A 23,068-nucleotide genomic window follows, 5' to 3' on the forward strand; every position below is an offset into this window, starting at 1 on the left:
TAGTCTCTGTCGCATACTCAGGTGGAGGAGCTGAGACATTCTAATACAAGTCTAGAATTCTGGGGACAGCCAGGCTGGAGTTAGAGCTTGAGGTTGTCATAGTATAGGTGACATTTGAGACAGTCAAAGTAGGAGCTTCTAGGGATTGAACTCAGACAGGTCAGGGTCCCAAAGTACCCCTGGGATTGTTAGTCTAGAGGTAAGCCAGGTTGAGAACTAAAAAAGGAGCAAATCCCCAAACAGAAGAACTATGAGAAAATAGCATCTCAAAGCCAGAGGTCAGCTGTGCTGATGCCACTGGGGGCCATTTGCTCTAGAAAGGATGGTGGTCCCTATTGAACTAGCAAGGGCAGGTGCAGTATTGGAATGACATCATGAAGGGATAATGCCTGACCTGGGGGCTGGAGAGATGGCTCAGAAATTCAGAGTACTAACTGTTCCTCCGGAGGACTAGAGTTCAATTCCCAGCACCCACACAGTGGCTCTCAACCCACTGTGACTCCAAATCCTGAGACTCTGATGCCTCTTTCTGGCATCAGTGGGCACTAGGTACATAAGTGGGTGTATAGACATACATGGGAGAAAAACACCTACGTAAAATAAAGTAAAATTAAATTAAATTAAAAAAAAATCCTAACGTGAGTTAAGATTAAATGGAGAAACCAAGAAAAAACTGGAGACAGAAAATGGGACAGTAGGAAGGCAGTGTCCCAAACAATTTATTTGGGACTAGGGGATGCACAGTACTGAGTTAGAGCAACTTGCCTAGCAAGCAAAGGCCCTGGGTTCCATACCCTGCATTGTGAGGAAAAAAAAATAATGTGTTGGGTTCTTTTCCTCCAAGATCCAGTTATGTGACTGATGTTTATCCCGATGAGAAAGACCCCGCTGTGTGGGGAACACGGATGGTGTAGGAAAGGCCAGGAGGAGGGGTCCTGCAATGGTCTCAATCAGATGAGAGCTGCAGAGTTCAGGCAGGCCATAGAGTGTGGCGTCCTCAGCAGCAGTGCCCACTCAGGCTGGCAGGCCGTGTTTGTCGACCACCATTTGACTTACAGAAGCCTAGCTGGCAGGACTGGGAGTGTGGCTCAGTGGTAGGGCATTTGGCAGCATGCATGAGGCCTTAGCTTCAGATTCCAGTACTGGGGTGGGAGCAGGGTGGGAAGGAGAGAGAGAAAAAGGAGAAAAATTATCACCTAAAGTGAGAACGAGGGGGATGCTGGAAGTTGGACAGGAGAGACAACAGGATGTCCAGGAATGTGAAGGAAGCCTGGCAGCCCTGCAGGCCTCAGAAGTGTGCTTTTTCTCAAGTGAACACCAGGTGGAAGGCATGTGATGGATAGATGGGGACTGAGTACAGACATCTGGGGAGACAAATGCCCACAGAGGGACGAGCAAACATCAGTAATAAGGAAAACAGTGGAAAACAGTGAGGTCTCCCTTTGAAACTGGCAGGGGCTCTTTTAAGGATAGAAATTACCAGATCTGCCCACTGTCCTGCTTTTAGAAACTAACAAATGGAGACACATGGGTAGTACGCAGATTCCAGAAGTGTGTGTAAAAGTTGGCGTTGGCCTGCTTGAGGGGCTAGTTGCTAGCCTGAGAGCAAAATAGTGACTCTGGGAAGCTCTTCTCACCTTTTCCTTCTTGTCTTGCAGATGTGGGAATTTGGGCCCAGAGGGTGGGAGTGACAGCCCCAGTCAAATCCTGTGGACCTTGGAGCCCTTTGAGGCCCACTGGGCAACCCCTCTTCACCAGGGTTTGAAGTTAGAGTCCCTTGCAAGGTACTTATGACCTTTTTTTCAACACTGTGTTTGTAAAATATGAACTTGGAAAATGGCTTGTACTTTCATTCGTAATGTCTTTAATTATGCAAGCAGATGCTAGGATCAAAGGGGTGAGGGGTGGAGGGTGGGAGGTGGGGGGTGGGGGAGGGGCAAGGTGGGGTAGTGAAGACCAGGCAGGCCTTGCTCGATCTGAAAGAGAGAGGAACCATATTATCTTAACTTGGAAGTAGGACTTATGTTTTCTTTTGGAGAGGAATGGCAGTTGAGACTGGGATAGTCTTGAACTCATGATCCTCCTGCTTCTGCTCTCCCCAAGAACTGTGTGTGTGCCACCCTGCCCAGCTATCTATATACGTTTTGTATTTTGTGCTTTTTCATGACTTTTTAAAAACAAAGACATAACAAAAGCACAGACAGCCTTATGATTCATGTTTGCTTCACTGGTCATGTATTTGTCAATCAGAAGGAATGAAATTGCCTGTGCCTGAGTACACGTGGGACATGGTCACCTCCCCAAGTCTCTGCCTGGCTTATTCTTCCCCCAGTGTAGGTCCTAGAAGCCACTAAGCTTCTCTGGGCACAGAGACTCCTGCACAAAGGTGTAATGTCTTCACAGGTTACAAATTAAAACCCTCAAACCAAGTGTGATGCTTTTCCCACTTCCCAGCCCTGTCTGCCTCCTCTTACTACTGTTGCCGTAAGCCAGACCCATGTCCGCAGTGCCACCCAGGCCTTGCACTCCCTCAGAAGGGCATACTGAAATAGCTCTCCCAGGGCTTATGAGGTGACTCATGCTGCCCTTCCAGAGGACCAAGTTCAGTTCCCAACACGCATGTAAGGCAGCTCACAGCTGCTTGCAACTCCAGCTCTAGGGGGACCGGAAACCTCATGCTTCCACAGGCACTACATTCATGTTCACATGCTCACACACATGCACATGATTGAAAATAAAACAAAGTTTTAAAGAAGTAAGTGTTCTCTCGTAACCCTTCTAGCACCGTCCTTCCAATGGCGGACCAGAGAATGGACATTTCCTCCACAATCAGTGACTTCATGTCTCCGGGCCCCACCGACCTGCTCTCCGGTTCCCTGAGCACCAGTGGTGTGGACTGCAACCGCAAGAGGAAAGGCAGTGCCACTGACTACCAGTAAGGCCCTGGGGACCGTCAGCTCATGCTCATGGGCAGGAGCACCTGCCCACAACCGCATTGTTCCCGGAGGAAGGGGCGGGAAGCTGAGTTCCCCTCCAAGTGCTGCCCATTTGATTTTAGCCTCATCTGCTCCTAAATGGCCAGCAAAGAAGGCCTGTAGCACTGCTGAGGTGTTTATGTCACCCACTGTTCCCAGATTACGTTGTTATGTCACAGGGAAAACAATAGCCTTAAAACTAGGTCCTGGTTTTCCTTGACTCCTTTGAGTAGGAGAACTCAATCTGGAGAATTGTAATCAGGGAGAGCTCCCACTCAGCTTCCTTGAGGAAAGAGTAGAAGCCAGTGTGTCAACAGCTTCCGGACAGTGACACTATTCAAATTAGCATGTACCTGCCTTGTTAAGCAGTCTTTCTGTTTCTCCTTAGACTTGATGACTTTGCCTTTGAGTAAGTACATTTTCCTACTCATTACCCGCCCCCCCCGCCCTGCCCTGTAGTCTGCTAGAGAGGGAGGCAGCATAGAATGGTCAGAGACAGGTTTCGTTTCGCTGAGACAGCTGTGTGGGGTCGAAGAGCTTTTCTTTTGTTGAATTGAGTGGAAAAATCTCTGAGAAGGTAGACCCCGTAGCAGATGTCCTTTCTGCTGAAGTCCACAGGTCGGATTTGGGGAACACAGAGGCTGGAGCTCAGACGCCCCCTAGGAGATGCTATGATTAATGTGTAAGTCATCCCAGATCATTGAGAGAGTTACTGCTAGGGGTTGGAGAGTGGGCATGAGGACTGCGGGGCTTCTGCCACAGCGCTCATTCCCAACATAGACCAGGGTGTTTGTTGTAAAGCTTTGTCTTAGGCAGACGCCTATAAAGCCAACATCTAAGATTTCTACTAGACCTGTGATTTCCAGCCTCGTTGTCACCCAGTAACCTTTAAGCTTCTCTTGTGCACCCCAGTTTTGCAATTTTTTTTGTCAGTTACCTTCTAGAATTCATAGTTCTGTCCCGCTTAGGTTTTCCTATGTTAAGATCATCAGCTTCCTCTCACCTGGGGCTGAGCTTGACCACAGCAGTAGACACAATTCCAGGTGCAAAGCGGGGCACGTTTGCCTTCTAACCTTTTTATTCCCCCCGAGTCCCAGGACTAGCTGGAGAAACTGCCTGTGATGATACGCAGGGCATTAAGTTGGAGCTGCTATATTAGAATGCCCTTGATGAATCCCACATTCCAGAAAGCAGTTTATATTGTTTGAAGACTCACAGTCCTTCCCTTAGGAGACATGGGAGACAGGAGAGACGTCCAGGAGGCAGTCACTGCCTTCCTGTTGAGTGTTTGAGTTGGACGAGGGAGTAGGCTGACCCTGGGGAGAGACTGGAACTCTTTCCTCTGGGGATTTCCATCTGTGTTTACTGAACCACTAAATGTCATGAAGCTCAGGTTTTCTAGGGTCTGTGAAAGGGAGGTGGGCCCTGCTGTGACCCCAAGACCCTCTGTAGCTCTCCGCCCTCCACTCCACTTCATCTGGGTCTGCCCACTTGGCCCAGGAGCAGCCTGTGGTGGCAATACCTTTAAGATGCTCCCTGGGGCCCTTGCTCTGTTCCTCACAGTCTGTCAGTGCTTTCATTAGCCCCTCCTCACCCGCCCATCCCCATCCCCCAACAAATAGACTCATGCAGTAGTATCTTTGGTGTTTGATACATTTATAATATAAACTAGTTTAGCTAACATATACACCCTATGGAGACTATTAATAACTCTTGTTTGGTAATATGGGGTGCTGGTTTAAGCGCTTGCTTAAACCATCCATTTCTGTATTGTGGTTTCTGAATAAATGAGAGCTTTCTATATGATGATGTTATGTTGCACATCTGTATTGACATGGTCCTCTCCTCTTGCTTTTGCAGAGAAAGTATGGACACAGACAAAGATGACCCTCATGGAAGGTACCATCCCCTAATAACTTTAACTTCAGTTAGTTTGTGGCCATTCTCTTGATACAATGAATGTGAGCTCAAGACTGTCCCTCTATCCATGCCCCGCCCCCCATCTCTAGTGTGGCTAAGAACTAAGAATCTTTGTGTGTCTGTGGAGAGGCATCAGGGGTCAGTTGTAGAGAAAACAAATGTGTAAGTCTTCCAGTCCTATCTAGGGGATTGAATTTTCTCTCTTTCCCTCTCTTCCAGGTTAGAATATGCAGAACACCAAGGAAGGATCAAAAATGCAAGGTAAGTTCAACCTCTGACTCTGTTGACAGAGTATATTTTCGGTTGCTTAGGGAGCAGCTGGGGAAGGTTGGTGTGTTTTCTTTATGTCTGTGGAGTCTTCTCAGGCACCTCAGAAACATGAGGGGGCACTGGCAGGTTCCAGCTCATTTAAGCATCTTCCCTTTGCCCCACCCCATGTCCCCCTATATAGAACTGGCCTTCACTCGTTACTGACTATGCAAATTTAACCTGGAGGAGATTTGGAGGGAGAAAATCATTCCTGGCTGGCGTTTTCTCCAGCCTCCCAGATGGCTTCTTACTCATTGGTCCTCCAGAAGACTTATGGCTGAGATGCCATCCCCAGGTGGAGCCTCACCTTTGACAAGAGCCTTTTCTGTGCTACAAGTGGCATCTGAAGGCCAGATCTCGGGCATTCGCACTCCCTAGAGATTCCTAACCTGGTCCTTCTTGTCTGTCACACTTGCTGATGCCATTCTGTTGGGTCTTCGTGCCCCTTGCCATCACAACTAGGGGTAGCTGAAGTTGTGTTATAGCACACAGAACAAGCAAGCTGCAGACACTGGCTGACCTGAGACATCCAGCTTCTCCCTTGCAGACAAGCCTATACAGATAGCCTGTGGCTCTGTACCTACCTCTCCACTGGTGATGCTGCCCTATCAGCAAAAACATCAGATGCACATCTGTCAGGGAGACAGACTTATAGGGGAGTGTCCTCCTACCTTTCTCCTACCTAAATAGGCAGCCAGTCCAGGAGTGGAGTATAATATGACATCCCTCAAAGGAAGCCTGAGGACAGGCCAAACATCTGTTATGTCTAGCCAGGTCCTGGTTCATCCAAGAGTGTGTTAGTACTAATTACATCCACCAGACAGAAGCGATGGCCTCAGCAGGCCACACAGTGGCTGCTCACAGGCTGCAGAGGCACTCGCTGTGGGACCTGGGTACTCTATGGCTGTTTTGGGTGCTGGAGTATGCGAAACCTCATACCTTCCTTCTTCGTCTTCCTATCCCCATCCCCCAAACCTGGTCGTATAGGATCTGAAGAGCAATCAGGAAAAATAAACAATTTAGCTTCTTGTGAAAGAACTGTTGCCATGTATTTTTTCCTTAAAAGATGGGGTAAGCATCAAAAACAAATAAATGAAAAAACAAATCTGCTGCCTAATTCTAACTAGTCAATAGACCTTTTGGGGGTCCCACGTCAGAGAATATTGGAAGCAGTCACAACTCAGTTATTTTTGTCAATGTTGCCTTGATGCTGGCGCACATCTCAAATGAAGTCATTCTCTTTCCCATGTTCAGGGAGGCCCACAGTCAGATTGAAAAGAGGCGTCGGGACAAAATGAACAGTTTTATTGACGAATTGGCTTCTTTGGTACCAACATGCAATGCGATGTCCCGGAAGTTAGATAAACTCACCGTGCTCAGGATGGCTGTTCAGCACATGAAAACATTGAGAGGTGAGATCTCAGACTCTATCACCTTTGTGCCCTTGCCTCCAAATGTGACCACTCTGACCTGCACTGTCCCTGACACAAACGGTGATTTCTCTCATCATGTAACCCTAAGTGATACACCTGCACCTCTCGGCAGCAGGTAAGGGGCCAAATCAGGTTATTAATGATCTGATACGGGTATTAAGATGTAATCTGCATTCATGCCTCCCCAGAGCATATAAGCATATGAGTACATAGCATATATACATTGACATATTCTTGTTTACCAAAGAGGACAGACACCTCTCATGCTGCCTCTTGCCTGTGCCTGGTTCCCCATCCCTTATAATGATCAAAATCAAGAAATGTAGGCGCACACGGGGAGGCAGGAAAGAGCCTCTGACTTTTAAGAGAAAAACTTACCCTGGTTCCTCTGATGAATGAGTCACAGGTAGAGAGTTTTATCATCAGAAATGAACATTGATGATATTTTCATCTTCTTGGAATTTTCCCGAACTAGATTGACTCTTTGTGAGGGAGGCAGTATTTTCCTTCTTTGCTAACTGTGGGGAGGGTGAGAAAACAGAGGCAGGAAACTGGAAGCAACTTTACCAAGCTGCAGGAGGAATCTGAAATACAGCACCCATTTTGGTGAATGTTGTTCCTGGAATTTTCCAGTCAGTTTTGGGCTTTGGGACAAAATTGGCCCCATATGGTGAGAGAGGCATGCCTCTGTATCTGTGGAAGGTCACTAGAAGCAGGAAGTTGCTTTTGTCCTTTTGATCACTGTTCAGAGATACAGAAACATTGGATCTCATGCTTGAACGGTGATAATGAAAATGTGATTTTAGTGATGAAGAGATGGGTTATAATCAATCAATCAATCAATTGTTAGCAAGTTGGACAGAAAACTTCAAGGGATATAGATTAGGACATGTGTCTTGTTACTTGATGTGAAGAGCATCCTTCCCCATGGTACCCTGGATTACATCTAAGCCTTTTGCTGGGCTCCTCTGCTGTCATTTGCAGCTGGCTTTGCTAAGCTATTGCTCTCCAGAATTTCAGATCAAAAGCTTTTTAAACAAAAGTCTGGTCCCTTCAGTCCTGGGGTTGAACTGGGTGGATGAGAATAACATGTTCCCCAGGGAAGTGGGCCCAGGGCTTGGCAGCTTGGATGGTTTCTCTAGAAGCTGTGAAGTAGTGACTTGACAGATGGGGACAGCCTGTTCACTCTGGACTTCAGAACCAGCCCAGGAGACTGTAGAGCTGTGGTCTTTTGTGGGGCTTTGCTTCTGTTTTTTAAATAGCATCTCACTATAGAGTTCTGGCTAGCCTAACACTCACTGTATAGATCAAGCTAACCTCAGTCTCAGAGATCTGCCTACCTCTGTCTCCCTAGCGCTGGAGTTGAAGGTGTGAGGCACCACACCTATTTCCCAATAACTGAGTTGGCCATGGGCAGCAATGTTCTCTTTTCAATGAGATTTTGGGGGGCATAGCATAGTTTCCCCAAAACTCAAGCCAGATCCACCAAGTTTTGGTAAGAGAGAGAGGAGGGGGAAGGAAGAGGAGGAGGAGGAAGAGAAGGAAGAGGAGAGGAAGAGGGGAGGGAGGGGGAGAGAGAGAGAGAGAGAGAGAGAGAGAGAGAGAGAGAGAGAGAGAGAGAGAATGAATATGAATGAAAGAATGAGAGACAGAGAGAGAGATCCCAGGGGTGGTTCAACCCAGGGTGTAGGCAGGGGAGTGTGAAATGCTGTCCAAATAGAAAAATCTACCCACCACACTCTTTCTTCTTCTCCTAAGGTGCCACCAACCCATACACAGAAGCAAACTACAAGCCAACATTTCTATCCGATGACGAACTGAAACACCTAATTCTCAGGGTATGTGGCAGTTATGGGGATCCCTTTACATTGCATTGGTTTCTTACTAAGCCTCAGAGTAAGTATGGCTTGAGGGAGTCTGCCATCTGAACACCGAATTCCCTGGGCCCACTTCCTCTCTTGGTTCCCCCCACTTTATCTTGGTTTTGGGTGCATTTCACATCCCTTCCACAAAACCAGCCACCTGCCTCTCATATCACCTCACTTAGGCAGCAGAGGGGAAGTCTATGGTAGTGTGCTTATCAGCCAGAGATAGATTTGTTAAAGAGGGGAGAGAGGGGCTAGAGAGATGGCTTATGGTTTAGAGCATTTGTTGTTCTTGCAGAAGACCAGGTTTGCTTCCCAGCACCCACCCACATGGTGGCTCACAACCATCTGTAACTCTAAAGGTTATGCCCTCCCTTTCCGGCCCTCCAAGACACATGGTGCACATATATACATGCAGGAAAAAACACTCAAACATATGAAACAAAATAAGTAAAATTTTAAAAAGAGGGGGAGTGAGTTAATCAGATTCCTTCACGGAGCATTTAGAGAGGGTTGATTCTGGCAATGGATAAGCCCTTCTCTTCTAACCTAATAAAAGCTCCTTCTAAATCTTCCCGCCTGAGCCCATCCAGAATTGCCAAAGAGGAAGATGTGCTCTCACCTGCTTGGCCTTCGTGCTCTCTTTGTCTCCCATATCTCTGCAAAGAGATGGCCAAGCTAGCACCATGGGAACTTACAGCTTCCACAGAGGAGGCCTGCTCCAGGCTCCAGTCTGCTGCTGGGCAGGGGGAGATGAACTAAGAAATTGAAAGGGGAAGACCCTGGGTCCAGGAGCATGCCCTTTGGCATACTGCAAACAGGAAGAACAGAAAACTGTAACTAAGAGGTAGATCGCCCAGCCTTACCCCCACACAACCAGGGCCGACCCTGCCTGCCTCCATCCACACTGTAGCCATGTCCTTCAGCAGAAGTTTGCAAAGCCCAGGATGGCTCCCACCTCTTTCTACTCAGTGTGGTCCAGGCACATTGTACAGGCCTGTGAGCTCAGCATGAGCTGCTCTGAGTGGTTTTACCTGCAGTGAACAGACCTGATAGGTGGATAGGATTCCAGTTCTCCTGTGACTGGTTCTGAGTGGCCCTGTGGAGTTGCTGGGGTGGCTGTGAAAGTCTGTAAGAACCACGCTCTCTCTCACAGCTCACACCGTTGACTAAGTGAATATAGTGACTGATTTATCCCACATAGCAGGGGCTACTCCAGGTTTGAGGAATCAGTAACTTCCATGATAAGTTGTCCTGGTTCTCTGGTACGTTGGGAACTCGGAACCCTTTCCAATCTCTTACCATATCCAAGTGTCCACCTGCTGAGTGGGAACTTGTGTCAAGAGAAGGCGGGTTCATCACATGATATTTATGTTATTTTAGTGTTTAGTGTGTGGGAGGGGGCGTTACAGGTTCTTCCTTCCCCCATTTCTCCCCAGACCCTTTCTCCTCCTTTTATATTCATGCCATACATACACACATACATGTGTATGCATTTTAAATCTGGAGAGAAAACATGTAATATTTGTCTTTCTGAGTCTGGCTTAACGTGATCTCTGATTCCACCTATGGTCCTACTAATGACCTAATTTTAGTAGTTTCTTTATAACTGAACACACACACACACACACACACACACACACACACACACACACACACACAATTTTTCCCCTTTATTCATTCCATGCATTTCTCCATGAGTTGTGCCTGGGCTGATTCAGATGTTGCTGCTGCAGTAGTCAGCAGGTTGGTCCTTGTTCTTCTTGTGGCCAGTGCAAGCTGTCTTTCCTATGTGCCTTTATTAGAGGTCTTATTTTAGCCCAGGCGGGACTAGAACTCACTATGTAGCCCCAGCTGACCTCAAATTCTTACAGTTTTCTTAAGCCTCAGACTCTTGGGTGCTGGGATTCCAGACCTGAGCCACTGTGCCAGCCTTTCAGGATCTCTCATGACAATGTGTGAGGATCAGTTGACCTGATCATACTATAATGTTCAGTCACTCTACTCTCCTGCATTTTAAACCCTGGCCTGACTGCCCACTTACTAGCAACCTTCTCCCCGGAGGAGCCCACTCTGGCTATCTGCGTGGCCCTCGATAATGACAAATTGCTCACAAGCTGTCCCCCAGGCCCGGCTCCATTGCTTGGCTGTCTGCTTTACAGAACACAGCACCGTTTGGAGCCTGCAGTGCTGCCTGTATCCATGTTGACTCTGCCACCTTCCTGCCCTCCTTAGAAACACTTCGCTCAGATCTCTGGGTCAAGCCTGCCTCTGCAGGCCCAGCGTCCCCTGCAGGCTGTCAGTCACTCTCTTGCCCGGCACCTTTCACGTCCCATTCCCACCTTAGCAAAGACCCTGAACACTTCTCCTGTGAGATGTGACTGTCTGCAAGGCAAATGAGGAAGCTATTAATATCCGGTTTTTGACATAATGAGGCTTCCAGCAGATGGTGCTAGGAAAATTACTTCCCCCTCACTGTCATCCTTCACCCTGGCCCAGCTTAGGGACTCAAGTTTCCTGTGGCTGGTGGCTTGACGGGTTCTCATAGTGAATGGCTCTGCCTCTCTTGTTCTCACTTTTTACATCATGGGACAGTCGCCTGCACTGGCCTTTTACATCCTAGGACAGTTGCCCATGCTGGCCTTTTTCTTTCTGGCACTTGAATCCATGCCCCAGTTCTTAGAGTTAAACTATATTCTAAAAGTCCTTCTTTGTAAAAAAGGACCGATTTTTTTTTTTTTTTTTTTTAGAATTTGTCAAAGACTCATAAATGTTGCAGTTATTAGCAGCAGGTCCTCATTCCTCTTGTGGCCAGTGCAAGCTGTCTTTCTTATGTGCTTTTACAAAGGGTCCTATTCTAGCCCAGGTTGGCCTAGAACTCGATATGTAGCCCAAATCCTTGCAGTCCTCCTAGGCCTCAGACTCCTAGGTGCTGGGATCTCAGACTTGAGCCTGGCTTTCGGAATCTCTCAGGACCCAGGGGAGCAAAGTCTTAAGGCCAAATGCATGAGAGGGGAACCCCAACCACTTCACCTGGAAACTCCTGTAAGACTGGTTGGTTATCCGTAAAACATTATTGGTAGGATTCAGACATGTGGCAGCCAAAGTTGTCCTTGTCTTTGTACTTGCTCCCATCTCTCTGGGACGTCTTGTTCCCGTCCTGGTCTTTGTTGAGAACTTTAAAGTTCACATGTACTTAAACTAAAGAAAGGGTCAGAAGAATTCATGAGGGAGTTTTGTTTTGCTAGGGGAAGTGGGACTTGAACCCAGGGCCTCATGTCTGCCACACAAGCATCTCATCACTATTGCTTTGTTTTTCTTACAACACAGGTAGCTTAGCTTGGATGAAGGGAGGTATTTCCTGAACCTGTGGACATTTGGACTATGTTTGTATGTCAGGCGGGGGCACTGCTTAAAGGAACTCAAGTGACCCTCCTTCCTGCCAGGCCATCACAAAAGTGAAAAAGCCAAAATGACTCCACTTGGGATGTTAAAGCTTGAAGGTCTGAAGCACTCCCTATAAAAGAGGGTATTCAAATTCAGGATAGGTGGCAGCAGAGATAATGAAGATGGAATTCTGATCTTAAATGGTCCTTGCCGGCTTAGATTCTATGTTCTCCATAGTGGTAGTTCAAGTTTCCTTTCTATCCCTGCATTAAAATACCCTGGCAAAGAGCAACATAACATGAGAAAGGGCTAATTTGGCTCACACATGCAACTCACCCGGTCCATTATTACAGGGAAGTCAAGGCAGGCACTTAAAGAACCACATTTGTGGTCAAGGACAACACAAGAGAGTGGATCCTTGCAAATTATAGTCAGGAGCAATGAGAATAAATGCCTGAGTCCTTGCCTGCTTGTTTGCTCTCAGCTTTTCTCCGCTCTTACACTATTGAGGACCCCCCTACCAAGGGAATGGTGCTGCTCACAGTGGACTGAGTCCTACTGCATCAATTAAGAATCAAGACAGTTCACCATAGAAATGACTACAGGCCAATCCGACCTAGATAATTCCTCCTTGAGACTCTCTTCCTGGGTGGTTCTAGGCTGTGTCAAGTTGAGAGCTGAGGTTAACCAGCACAGAGGGACTGTAATTAGAGCAGCGGAGTGTAATTTGTCTGGCCTGTCATAGGACCAGAAGAATAAATTTAAGTTGAATTCATCCTGAAATGGAGCTTTCTTTCATTGGCATTTTCCCTCTGATCATCAGATGTCCAGGCATACATGGTCACATGGGAGGGAATCCTGCTGGTCTCACATAGTATTGACTGTAAGCACCCTCTTCTCATACCAGTGAAGGTGTCGGTGCATGGCCCCATACACCGGAGACTTAGAAAATGAAGCCCTGCTTTGCTTTCCGATCATGTGTCCTGACCTATGATAAATTGATTATCCATTTCTCCTGATTAGGCAGCAGATGGATTTTTGTTTGTCGTAGGATGTGACCGAGGGAAGATCCTCTTTGTCTCCGAATCTGTCTTCAAGATCCTCAATTATAGCCAGGTAATATCGGGCTCCTATTAGTGGTGGGCAGCCTCCTGGTGGTCAGAAATAGCACCTAGTTTTTCAGAAGAATTAAAGTATATGGGTCACATCCGAAATCCTTCTTCCAAAAATTCTTCACTTCGTAACACAGAAATGAATTTAAATTTAGGAAGAATTTTAACAGGTCCTGTATTTCCCCCAACTGGAAGGTCTGACTCTGACCCAATCAACAGCTTAAGTTTTCTTCTTGCTACAAAATGAAGATCCCACATCTGTGGACTAGGATGGGGAGTGAAGCTGTCTGAAAGGGAGAGAAAGGTAGGCAGGTAATTCAATACCCAAGAATAGGAATCTTGGGACTTAACCCAGTGGCCCACCTCCCTTTCTCTATTTATACAGTCCAGGATCTCAGTCCAGGAACCGTGCCTAGCACAGTGGTTGGGTCTTCCCACATCAATTCACAGTGGAGTTTACCCCCACACTCCAGCAGCTCAGATGCCCAGCCTCCCAGGGGAGTCTAGATTCTGTTAACATTGACTGTCCTATACAGTTTTTATTTTTTGTTTGTTTGTTTGTTTGTTTGGAATTGCCTATAGGATTAAATAAGAGGATCATATGAAAGCTTCTAGAATAACCATTTCACCTCAGAATATGTGTTAATTCATTCACTCATTTACGTTTTGGTAATTGCATGGAAGCCTGGTAGGCAGAAGAAGTTTTTAGTCAAAATGCCATTTCTATAAATGAGAAGTTGTGTAAATTTAGCTTTTCCAAGATGTTTTGCTTTTTAATTTTTTCTTCTCAGGGCACTCATAAAGGGAAGTCTGTTATCTCTGTGAGCAGACACAGGTGATGAAGGCACACAAAGATATGACTTGGCTAGTTGGCACTTACCCTAGGACTCGGGTGTCTGAGATAAGAAAGTCATGACCTGAGTAGACACAGGCAAGGTGGTGTCATACATGGTCATTCTGTGTCAAACAGTATCCCCTCAAAAATGAACCAAGGAGCATAATGTCAGAGTTGAAAACACCCCATTCTCTGTAGCTTTTTCTTTTAATGTCTACTGGGCATTCAAGGGTATTGGACCAATGTTTCTTCCTGGTGTCTGTCCAGGCAAAAGTTTGGACGTGTGGGCAGGGTCCCATAAATGCCTGAGATGTTCAAGGTTAAGAAGGCAGAGTAGAGGCCAGGGCTGTGTAGACTTGGAGTGCTGCTGCATCTTGTGTATCTCAGTCATGCCGACTGTCCATTCATATGTCATCCCTTCAGAATGACCTTATTGGCCAGAGTTTGTTCGACTACCTGCATCCAAAAGATATTGCCAAAGTTAAGGAACAGCTATCTTCCTCGGACACTGCACCTCGGGAGCGACTCATCGATGCGAAGAGTGAGTGCAGGGGAGGCTGTGTGCATTCTCCTCATCGCCCCATGCTGCTCCGACACTGCCCAGGGACAGACAGGTTCCTGGGGCCCAACCTCTTCGTTCTTACCTCTCTGCCATATTTCTCCATTACAGCTGCTTGCTGTGACTAACTGGACTTATTTCTGCTCACTGGGGTTTGTTAACATTATGGACTACCTAAAGAGGAGAGGTTTCAATGGCCAAACTTAGTGCAAGGAGGGGCCACTTTGACTAGGTTCTGTCTGATTTCAGGTTAACTTTTTTCCCAGAATTTATAACTTTCTAATAGCATATTCTTAAGTTGAGAAGGCTCACACTGTCCGGTTCTCCCAGAACAAATCTCTCTGTCTCTATCTGTCTCTCTCTCTCTCTCTCTCTCTCTCTCTCTCTCTCTCTCTCTCTCTCTCTCTCTGTGTCTCTGAGTCACACTTAGCCAGTGTTTCTTGTCCTCTGACCGGGTCCTTTACTTCCTGCAGCCAAGGGTCAGCATTCTCTGGCCCCAGCTCTTGTTCCCCACAGTCATTCCCAGACCAAGACCCAGGAGCTGGCCCAGTGGTTGGCTAGGTGCACATCCTGCCTCCACCATTCACTGGGGGTGTGGCTGTGAGGAAGTTGTTCACCTCTCTGTGCCTCGGTTTCCTCATCTGTAAAACATACATTTTTCATTGGGTAGTTGAAATGTGTAAGAATGTTGACTTTTCCCAGCATGGTGTAAGTGTAGCACTGGTGTTGGATCTGCGTGGGCTCAAAGCATTTGGCATATGGCTTTCTTGTTGCTCAGTTCTCCATGTTGATTGGTGATGGAGATGGTGTCAGAGAACTCCCTCAGGGTACCTCTTAGGAAGTTGCATTTCTCCATAAAAGCAAACATTGGCCCTAATGCCTGTTGCCTTCTGTAGGCTGGCTTCAGCACCTTCCAGTGACTGAAGGAGAAAAAAAATGGATGACATTTTGTCCTTGGGGCTCTTCCCACATGGTCAGGAGACAGTGACTCGGGCAGCACCCTGCAGGATAGTTGCAGCTACAGCAGTAGTGACAGGCATGGGGCAAGAGGACAGGCACCACTGAGTCTGTGTTGGCTGAGGTGTGTTTGAATAGATGAGTTAATGGGTATCAGGAAGGGAAGAGGAAACATCCCGCAGAGATGAACCTGTGTGGTGTCCTAGAGCCTGTTTGCTGCCTTTACAGCAAAATGTGTAGGGAGAAAGATACAGTGAAGGGCACTGAACCAATGTGGGAGGCTTGGGCTGGCATTCTAGAGAAGTTAACAGAGCCAGTTTGGGAGAGGCAGTAGGGAGAGGGTCCCTGGGCAGTGGTCACTGCTTGGCATGGCTGCGGTGCTCCCCCAGTGGTGTCTATACACCCAGCTTCCACAGCCATGAGGGGTGTAAGAGGCATGCGTATCAAAGTCACCCAGGAGCTTTCAGTAGCCTTGCTCTACCTGCAGAAAGTAAATGCCCAGCCCAGCCCAGCCCAGCCCAGCCCAGCCCAGCAGAACAAAATGGTAGCTTGGTATATAGTGCTTGACGGATGTGCCAAAGGCTGAGGGTTCCACCCACAGTGCCATGGTTGAAACCACAAGTCTGAACACAAGCCTGTCTAGTTCAGGGTTTTTGGTAGCCCCAAGATTCAAAAGCAAGATTCAAAAGCTAATTATAACATCACCATCAATCTACAATATTATGTTGATGTAATTGTTACTAAAGATTTCAAGTCCTTTAACATTTCTTTGGTGCTGTCTCTGAAATCCTGCAAATACTTTACTCAACCCTTTTCAGTTCAGAAAAGCCTCATTCCATGTTCAGTGGCAGCCTGAAGCTGGCGGCTATCCTAGGGAGCAAACATCCACAATGGGGTCGACTGATCAGGGCCCCCAAGGGATTTTAACTCCAGTGAAGTTGAAATTTCAAGGCAATCTTGTGTCCCCCACCCCCATTCCAGTATCTCAATCCTGTGAACCCTTTGGGTAGGACCCCAGACCCTTAGCCAGGAAGCAAGTGTCTGCCAGTTGGCACTGATCGTTAAGTTTCCCTGTTATCAGCCTCTCTTGGGATGCCTCATTTCTCTCATTTCCTCTGCTCCTGTTGGGCAGGAACTCTTTGCTGTGTTTCTCTTCTTCCCCTAGACAGCTTACACCACCTGTGCAACTGCACTTCTTACCGTCTGTAATCCATCCGCGTGACCGTGGGCCGGAGAGAACAGGGAGGTCATACTGCCCCTCCTGCGGCAGACAGTCCTGCCCTCCTTTCACCACGTTTTGTGTTGATTTGCAGCTGGACTTCCGGTTAAAACGGATATAACCCCTGGGCCCTCCCGATTGTGCTCTGGAGCTCGGCGCTCTTTCTTCTGTAGGATGAAGTGCAACAGGCCTTCAGTAAAGGTGGAAGATAAGGACTTCGCCTCCACCTGTTCAAAGAAAAAAGGTACAGTTAGCAGCCTTAAGAGAGGCTTACCTGGGGGCTCTTCACGAAGCTCCCCAGAGCGTCTGCTCCCTGGCCTGCAGCCCTGGCTGCCTCTCACCTTACAGCCTTCAGCAACCAGAGCGGGGAATGGGGAGCCCTGGAGCCCTGATGTGTTGCCATGGGGACAGATTTGTGAATAGGCTTTCTGTGTATAAATTCTGTCTATCCTGATGTGACTTGGGAAAAAAACACAGTCAGTCACAGTTCTGTCTCTTGAGTACCGACCCTTCTAGAATCCTCCTGGCCAATTGCCCTAGTGATCTCATGTGTTGACTGACTGACTGTTCACGGTTCTTGCAAAGTTCTCTCCCTGGCCCTTTGGCTTCCCCTTCTCTCTGCCCTGGGGCCACTCTCCTCTGTCCATATTGATGTGTCGATAGGTAATGTTACCCACAGGTCAACAGCTTCTAAGTTTACATTTCTACCTCAGCTTTTCTTTTGAGCTCCAAGTACCTCCTTAGTAAGCCTCAGGGGCGTCTCCAGAGTGGCCACTTGGGCCCTAACACGTACCACCTGCTCATATCACTGAAGGATATTTATTTATATCCAGGTATAACTAGAGATTTTTTAAAAATTATTTATTTTCATTTTAAGTGTTTGTGTGCAATATCTGTGTTTAATGTGCTGCCATTAGATCCCCTAGAACTGACCTCACAGATATGGGTTAGGATACGGGCACCATATAGGTGCTCACAACCAAACCCAGCTCTCCTGCCAGAGCAGCAAGCCCTTGAGTACTGAGTTGTTTCTCCAGTCATGGAAACAGACATTTTAGGACCAAAGCCTAGGCTCCAGCAGCTGCAACAAGCTAGGACAGGCCACGTGTCCCATTAGAGAGACAGGTGAAGATAGCAGAAAGATGTCTTCAATGTGGCCCCTTCCAAAGAGGAAGAGTCTGTCTGTTGGGGAACTGCCCTGTTCTTTAGGATGAAATAGAGGAATAATTGGAGCAAGGGTCAGGCCCCATTAGTTGTAGTCTGGGTGTGGTCTGGCTGAACACAGTCTCAGCTCAGTTTCTAAACATTGGGCCAAATCCATCCTTACTGTGATGTGAAGGCTTGGGACACAATCACTTCCAGGGTGCGGTGTTGCCTGTATGGGTAACCACCTCATTTGGGGTACACTCTTCCCCCTAGGATTCATTCTTCTGAAGTCCAGGGTGATGACAGGTGCAAGGCAATGATTTACCTCTGTGCCTTTGGTCAAAATAAAGGAGTCAGCACAAACTGAAGGCAGAGAATGTATGGGGGGGGGATGTGTAAGAGATAGAGAGAGACAGAGACAGGAAAACCCATGGTGTGTGTGTGTGTGTGTGTGTGTGTGTGTGTGTGTGTGTGTGTGTGTGAGAGAGAGAGAGAGAGAGAGAGTGCACACCATGGAGTGTGTGTGTGTGTGTGTGTGTGTGTGTGTGCGCGTGTGTGTGTGTGTGTGTGTGTGTGTGTGTGCGCGCGTGTGTGTGTGTGTGTGTGAGAGAGAGAGAGTGCACACCATGGAGTGTGTGTGTGTGTGTGTGTGTGTGTGTGTGTGTGTGTGTGTGTGTAGGTCAGAGGACAGTTTTCAGGAGTTGGTTCTCTCCTTCCACCTTACTTTGAGGTAGGGTCTTGTTCCTGGTCACAGCATTGCATTCTGGCCTGTGAGCTTCTGTCTCCTCCCATCTTGATGTAGGAATGCTAGGATAGATGCCCCACACAAGGCAAGTGTTTTTATCCAGTGAGCAGTCTCTGCATCGGTGCCTTTGTTCTCCATCACACATTCCAGCCCTCCCCATCCTCTGGCCTAGGAGAGGTGTCTTTCTTAGGGTTTTAGTGCTGTGAACAGACACCATGACCAAGGCAACCATGTCTCTTATAAGGACAACATTTAATTGGGGCTGACTTACAGGTTCAGAGGGAGCATGGTAGCATCGAGGCAGGCATGGTGCAGGAGGAGCTGCACCATCTTCATCTGAAGGCTGCTAGCAGAATACTGGCTTCCAGGCAGCTACGATGAGGGTCTTAAAGTCCACATCCACAGTGACATGCTTACTCCAAAATGGCAACACCTACTCAAACAGGGCCACACCTCCTAATAGTGCCAGTCCGAGGGCAGAGCATATACAAACCATCCCAGGAGTCTTCTCCCTGTGTGGTCCATTCCTCCCTGCTGTGCTTTATGCGATGCCTCTAGTGTATGGCTCTGCTAAACATATGTGACACGGGACCTCTCTCCCTGCCCCATTCACCGGGTGACACCTGAAGCGCGTGGAGACCGAGTCCCACTGCCAGCCCAGCACTGACATCACCATGGGCTTTTGTTTTCCAGCAGATCGAAAGAGCTTCTGCACAATCCACAGCACAGGCTACTTGAAAAGCTGGCCACCCACAAAGATGGGGCTGGACGAAGACAGTGAACCAGACAATGAGGGCTGCAATCTGAGCTGCCTCGTTGCAATCGGGCGACTGCACTCACACATGGTTCCACAGCCAGTGAACGGGGAAATACGGGTGAAGTCTATGGAGTATGTGTCTCGACATGCAATAGATGGGAAATTTGTTTTTGTAGATCAGAGGTAAGACCCTGCATCTCACCTTTCAGCAATGCAGTAGAGCAGCGACTCTTAGCCTGTGGGGCTTGATCCCTTGGCAGGGGCGGTGGTGGGAGTGGTGGCAGGGTGGGGGGAGGGTGGGCCCAAACAACCATTTCATGGGTTGCATATCAGATATCCTATATATCAGATATTTACATCATGACTCATAACAGTAGCAAGATTACAGTTATGGAGTAGCAAGAAAATAATTTTATGGTTGGGGCCGCCACCATGTGAGGAGCTGATAAAGGGCCTCAGCATTAGGAAGTTCGAGAACCCCTGTAGCAGAGGACTTCAACCCTGAGCTGAGAAGCTGAGAAGATGAGGTGCTCAGCTGGCTTTTCTAAGAGAATATTCTGCTTACTGGGCGTGTAGCTCGGTTGGGAGAATGCCTACCCAGTATGCATGAAGCTGGGATTCCGTTCTCAGCATCACATGTAGCCGATGTGGTAGTTCATGCCTTGAAGCCCAGCACCGGGGCGGTAGAAGCAGAAGGACGGAAGTCCAAGGTCATTCTCACCTATATAGAGCACTCAGGGCAGTGTTGGCTTACATACGGCCTTGCCTTAAATAATGAAATGAATAATGATAATCTCTTCTAAAAATTGAGACACTTGACTGCAGGCCTCACCTACCCTGCCTCCGACTGCACATTTCTGCATAAAGCGAGGGCAGGGAGCATGGCCTCTGCCTAAAACCAGACTCATTAGGGTATCGTGGTAAATATAGAGATTTTTCTGAGTATTCATTGATACATAGTGATAGTTAAGTGGGTGATATGAAACTCAGGAAAGGAAACAGAAATATGGTCTACAGCTATGAAATGTTCCAGGGTCCTGTCGATGAATAGAATGTAAGACATGGAAACAGCTATCTAGACCTGAGCTTTCAGTAAAGTTGGTCATGTTGGACTTGTCTGTGTATTTAAATTTGGATATAATTAATTAAAATAAAAGCTTGGGTTTCCCAGGGCACTAGTAGCCACACACGAATCACTCCATGTGGTTACCAGCTCACAGACTGTGCCGCTACAGAAAGCTATTGGGCTGAACTGTTTCTTGCCCAGACTCCCCATCTTATAGGTGAGGACTTGAGGTCTAGCCTACGAATCACCGCCTGCTCGACCCATAGCTAATTGGTGTTAGAGCTTGACTGTGAACCAAATGTCCCGAATTCACTGCTGCAGCTGTCTCTTAGAAATATCCACAGACTAATAACTAGCTACTAGCGACAGCCACAGAATGCCAGCCTGAGTAGGCACTTACTTGTTAAGGCTTTTGTGGTCTCACCTACAGAAGCCTCGAGGTGTTAGCTGTCCTGATATAAGCAAGCAGTGAAAAAAGGAGTAGCCCTGCCCTGGCTATCTTACCTTTACCTGAATAATATGGTTGTCATTTAAAGACCTCCTGAAATTTGATTTCTGAGCGAAGCCCTTTATGTTGTCCTTGCTTTGTTTTGCTTTGTTTTTATAATTCTAATTCAAGTCTGGAAAACTACATGGTGTGGTCACCCACATAGTTAGTCCAGTGAGAAGTACCTAGCTTTCTTGCCTCTTTTGACCTTGATCTCCTGGAGTCTGTGGTAGGGAGAAGGAGGCTGCTCACCCACAAGTCATCATTCTTCCTAGGAATGGCCTTTTCTTATCTAAAGGCACTTGTTCTCTCTCAGGGCGACGGCTATTTTGGCATATCTACCACAGGAACTTCTAGGTACATCGTGTTATGAGTATTTTCATCAAGATGATATAGGACACCTTGCGGAATGTCACAGGCAAGGTAAGCTGAGCCATAGGAAGAGTCTGATGTTATAAAGTGTGTCTAATTGTTCTTCCAGAGAAAATTGCCCCTATTGTGTGGGACTCAGCCATCCCAGAACTCTTCAGGCTAAAACATGTGAGAGAAGAAAAGACTATCCAGGAACCATTTGTCCCTTACAGATGCTCAGCCCCTACTCACTGCATGAGGGGTTTCTCTATAGAGGCCATGATTGCTTGTAGAGCTGTCTCTTGGTTAGGATTTACTCTGAGCCTGAACAGAATTCTTATGTCCTGGACTGCTCTGATTTTCTTTCCATACCTGGCTGCACTGCCTCCTGTATTTTCCTTGACTCATGGAGTCTAGGTTTTATTTCTATCACTGCGACAAAATACCCTGACAAAAAGCAACTTTATTTCTGCTCACGATTTCAGGTTACAGTCCTAGAGGGAAGTCACAGTGGTAGGAGTGACAACTGGTCACATCATACCCACAGTCTAGCGCAAAGAGAAAGTGAATACATACGTGCTCACTGTTAGTTTGCTGTGCTCACCTAAAATTCTCCACTCTTACACAGTTCATGGTCCCACCTAGGGAATGGTGCTCCCCACAGTGGGCTATGTCTTTCATATAAGTTAACGTTATTAAGACAATACCATATAGATGTGCCTGTAGGCCAGCTCAATATACCCCTCATTGAGATTCTTTTACCAAGCGATTCTTGGTTGTGTCAGGGTGACGAAGTTGACCATCACAGATATAATGGCCACATATGCAGCCCCTCCCTTCACTGTTTTTTACCAGAACTTATTCAGTTGCTGCAGGTTTTATTTATGAAGAGTCCCCATTTTCACACACCCCCACCCCGCCACCGCTGCCTTGACTCTGGTTCAGGCACTTGTGCCTGTAAGTCTCCTGCTTCTTTTCTTACCCTGGGTTCACCATTTGTAGTTATTTCATTATTGTTAAAAAAGATCAGGCCTGATAATATCATATCCCTGCTTAATGTACCAATATTTAGACTCACACCCAAACACTACTGATAGGTACAAGATCCAAAATGTCCCACCTCAAATCTCCTGGCCCAGACCCAGTTCCTTGGTTTCACTTCCCAGATTTGTTCTGTCTGTGACCCTGTCACCTGTGCCTGCCTGCTGGTCCCTGTCATCCCTTAGCCTTTATGCAGTTCTTTCCTGCTCTTGGATAGTGTGTTCAAGTAGCCTCAGTCACATCCCTCCAGAGGGCAGGAGTCATACTCTGCCTCTTTTGTCTCTAATAATTGGGACTTGAAAAGTACTCATGATGCTTGTTTCTCAAAGGATGAGATTTGAACAGGCCTCTGTTGACTCAGATTTCCTAAACTGGCCAAGTACTAGTCTGTCCTTGGGCTTTGTAATAGGGAAGGAACATGGCTGGTGCTCATGTCACAGCTGACTCCAGTGTTCCTGAAAGCTTCATTTTCATAGACTCTGGAAAGGTGTGACAGGTTGATAAATGCACCAAAAGGCTATGATTAGACCCTTGGAAGCCACCTGTCTGTGCAATCACATGCTCCTTGACTTTCTAAGTGTGATGGCGCGGGAGGTGAGCATGGCTAGGATCTGGGGTCAGGTGACCTGTTTAACATAGTCACTGGTTTGAGGAAAGGACAATAGTTGTGTCTTTTTCTGCATTCTCAGTTTTACAGACAAGAGAAAAGATCACGACTAATTGCTATAAGTTTAAGATCAAAGATGGTTCCTTTATCACACTACGAAGTCGATGGTTCAGTTTCATGAACCCGTGGACCAAGGAAGTAGAATACATTGTCTCAACCAACACTGTTGTTTTGTGAGTATCTTCTGAGCTATATCCTTGCTTCAAAGGGGGGTGCTTTGGGATCCTTACCTGGGCA

At 47.2% G+C, this 23,068-nt stretch overlaps 1 protein-coding gene across 14 annotated transcripts in view; it reads left to right on the top strand.

The window, feature by feature from the left end:
• Positions 1 to 23,068, top strand: part of Bmal1 (basic helix-loop-helix ARNT like 1) — a 98,520-nt gene that overhangs the window by 65,347 nt on the left and 10,105 nt on the right. For 5 of the 14 annotated variants that reach the window (XM_017589065.3, XM_039109748.2, XM_017589067.3 and 2 more), the window contains 13 exons: positions 1,659 to 1,784; positions 2,783 to 2,935; positions 3,364 to 3,384; positions 4,836 to 4,874; positions 5,115 to 5,156; positions 6,459 to 6,616; positions 8,396 to 8,475; positions 12,913 to 13,005; positions 14,260 to 14,377; positions 16,666 to 16,815; positions 19,156 to 19,402; positions 21,089 to 21,195; positions 22,854 to 23,004. In XM_017589065.3, the coding sequence (XP_017444554.1) occupies positions 2,796 to 2,935; positions 3,364 to 3,384; positions 4,836 to 4,874; positions 5,115 to 5,156; positions 6,459 to 6,616; positions 8,396 to 8,475; positions 12,913 to 13,005; positions 14,260 to 14,377; positions 16,666 to 16,815; positions 19,156 to 19,402; positions 21,089 to 21,195; positions 22,854 to 23,004 (1,346 nt within the window). In that variant the 5' untranslated portion in view covers positions 1,659 to 1,784; positions 2,783 to 2,795. 14 annotated transcript variants of the gene reach the window in all.

The sequence above is a fragment of the Rattus norvegicus genome, chromosome 1 (genome assembly GCF_036323735.1).
Source record: "Rattus norvegicus strain BN/NHsdMcwi chromosome 1, GRCr8, whole genome shotgun sequence".
NCBI classification, from domain to species: Eukaryota; Metazoa; Chordata; class Mammalia; order Rodentia; family Muridae; genus Rattus; species Rattus norvegicus.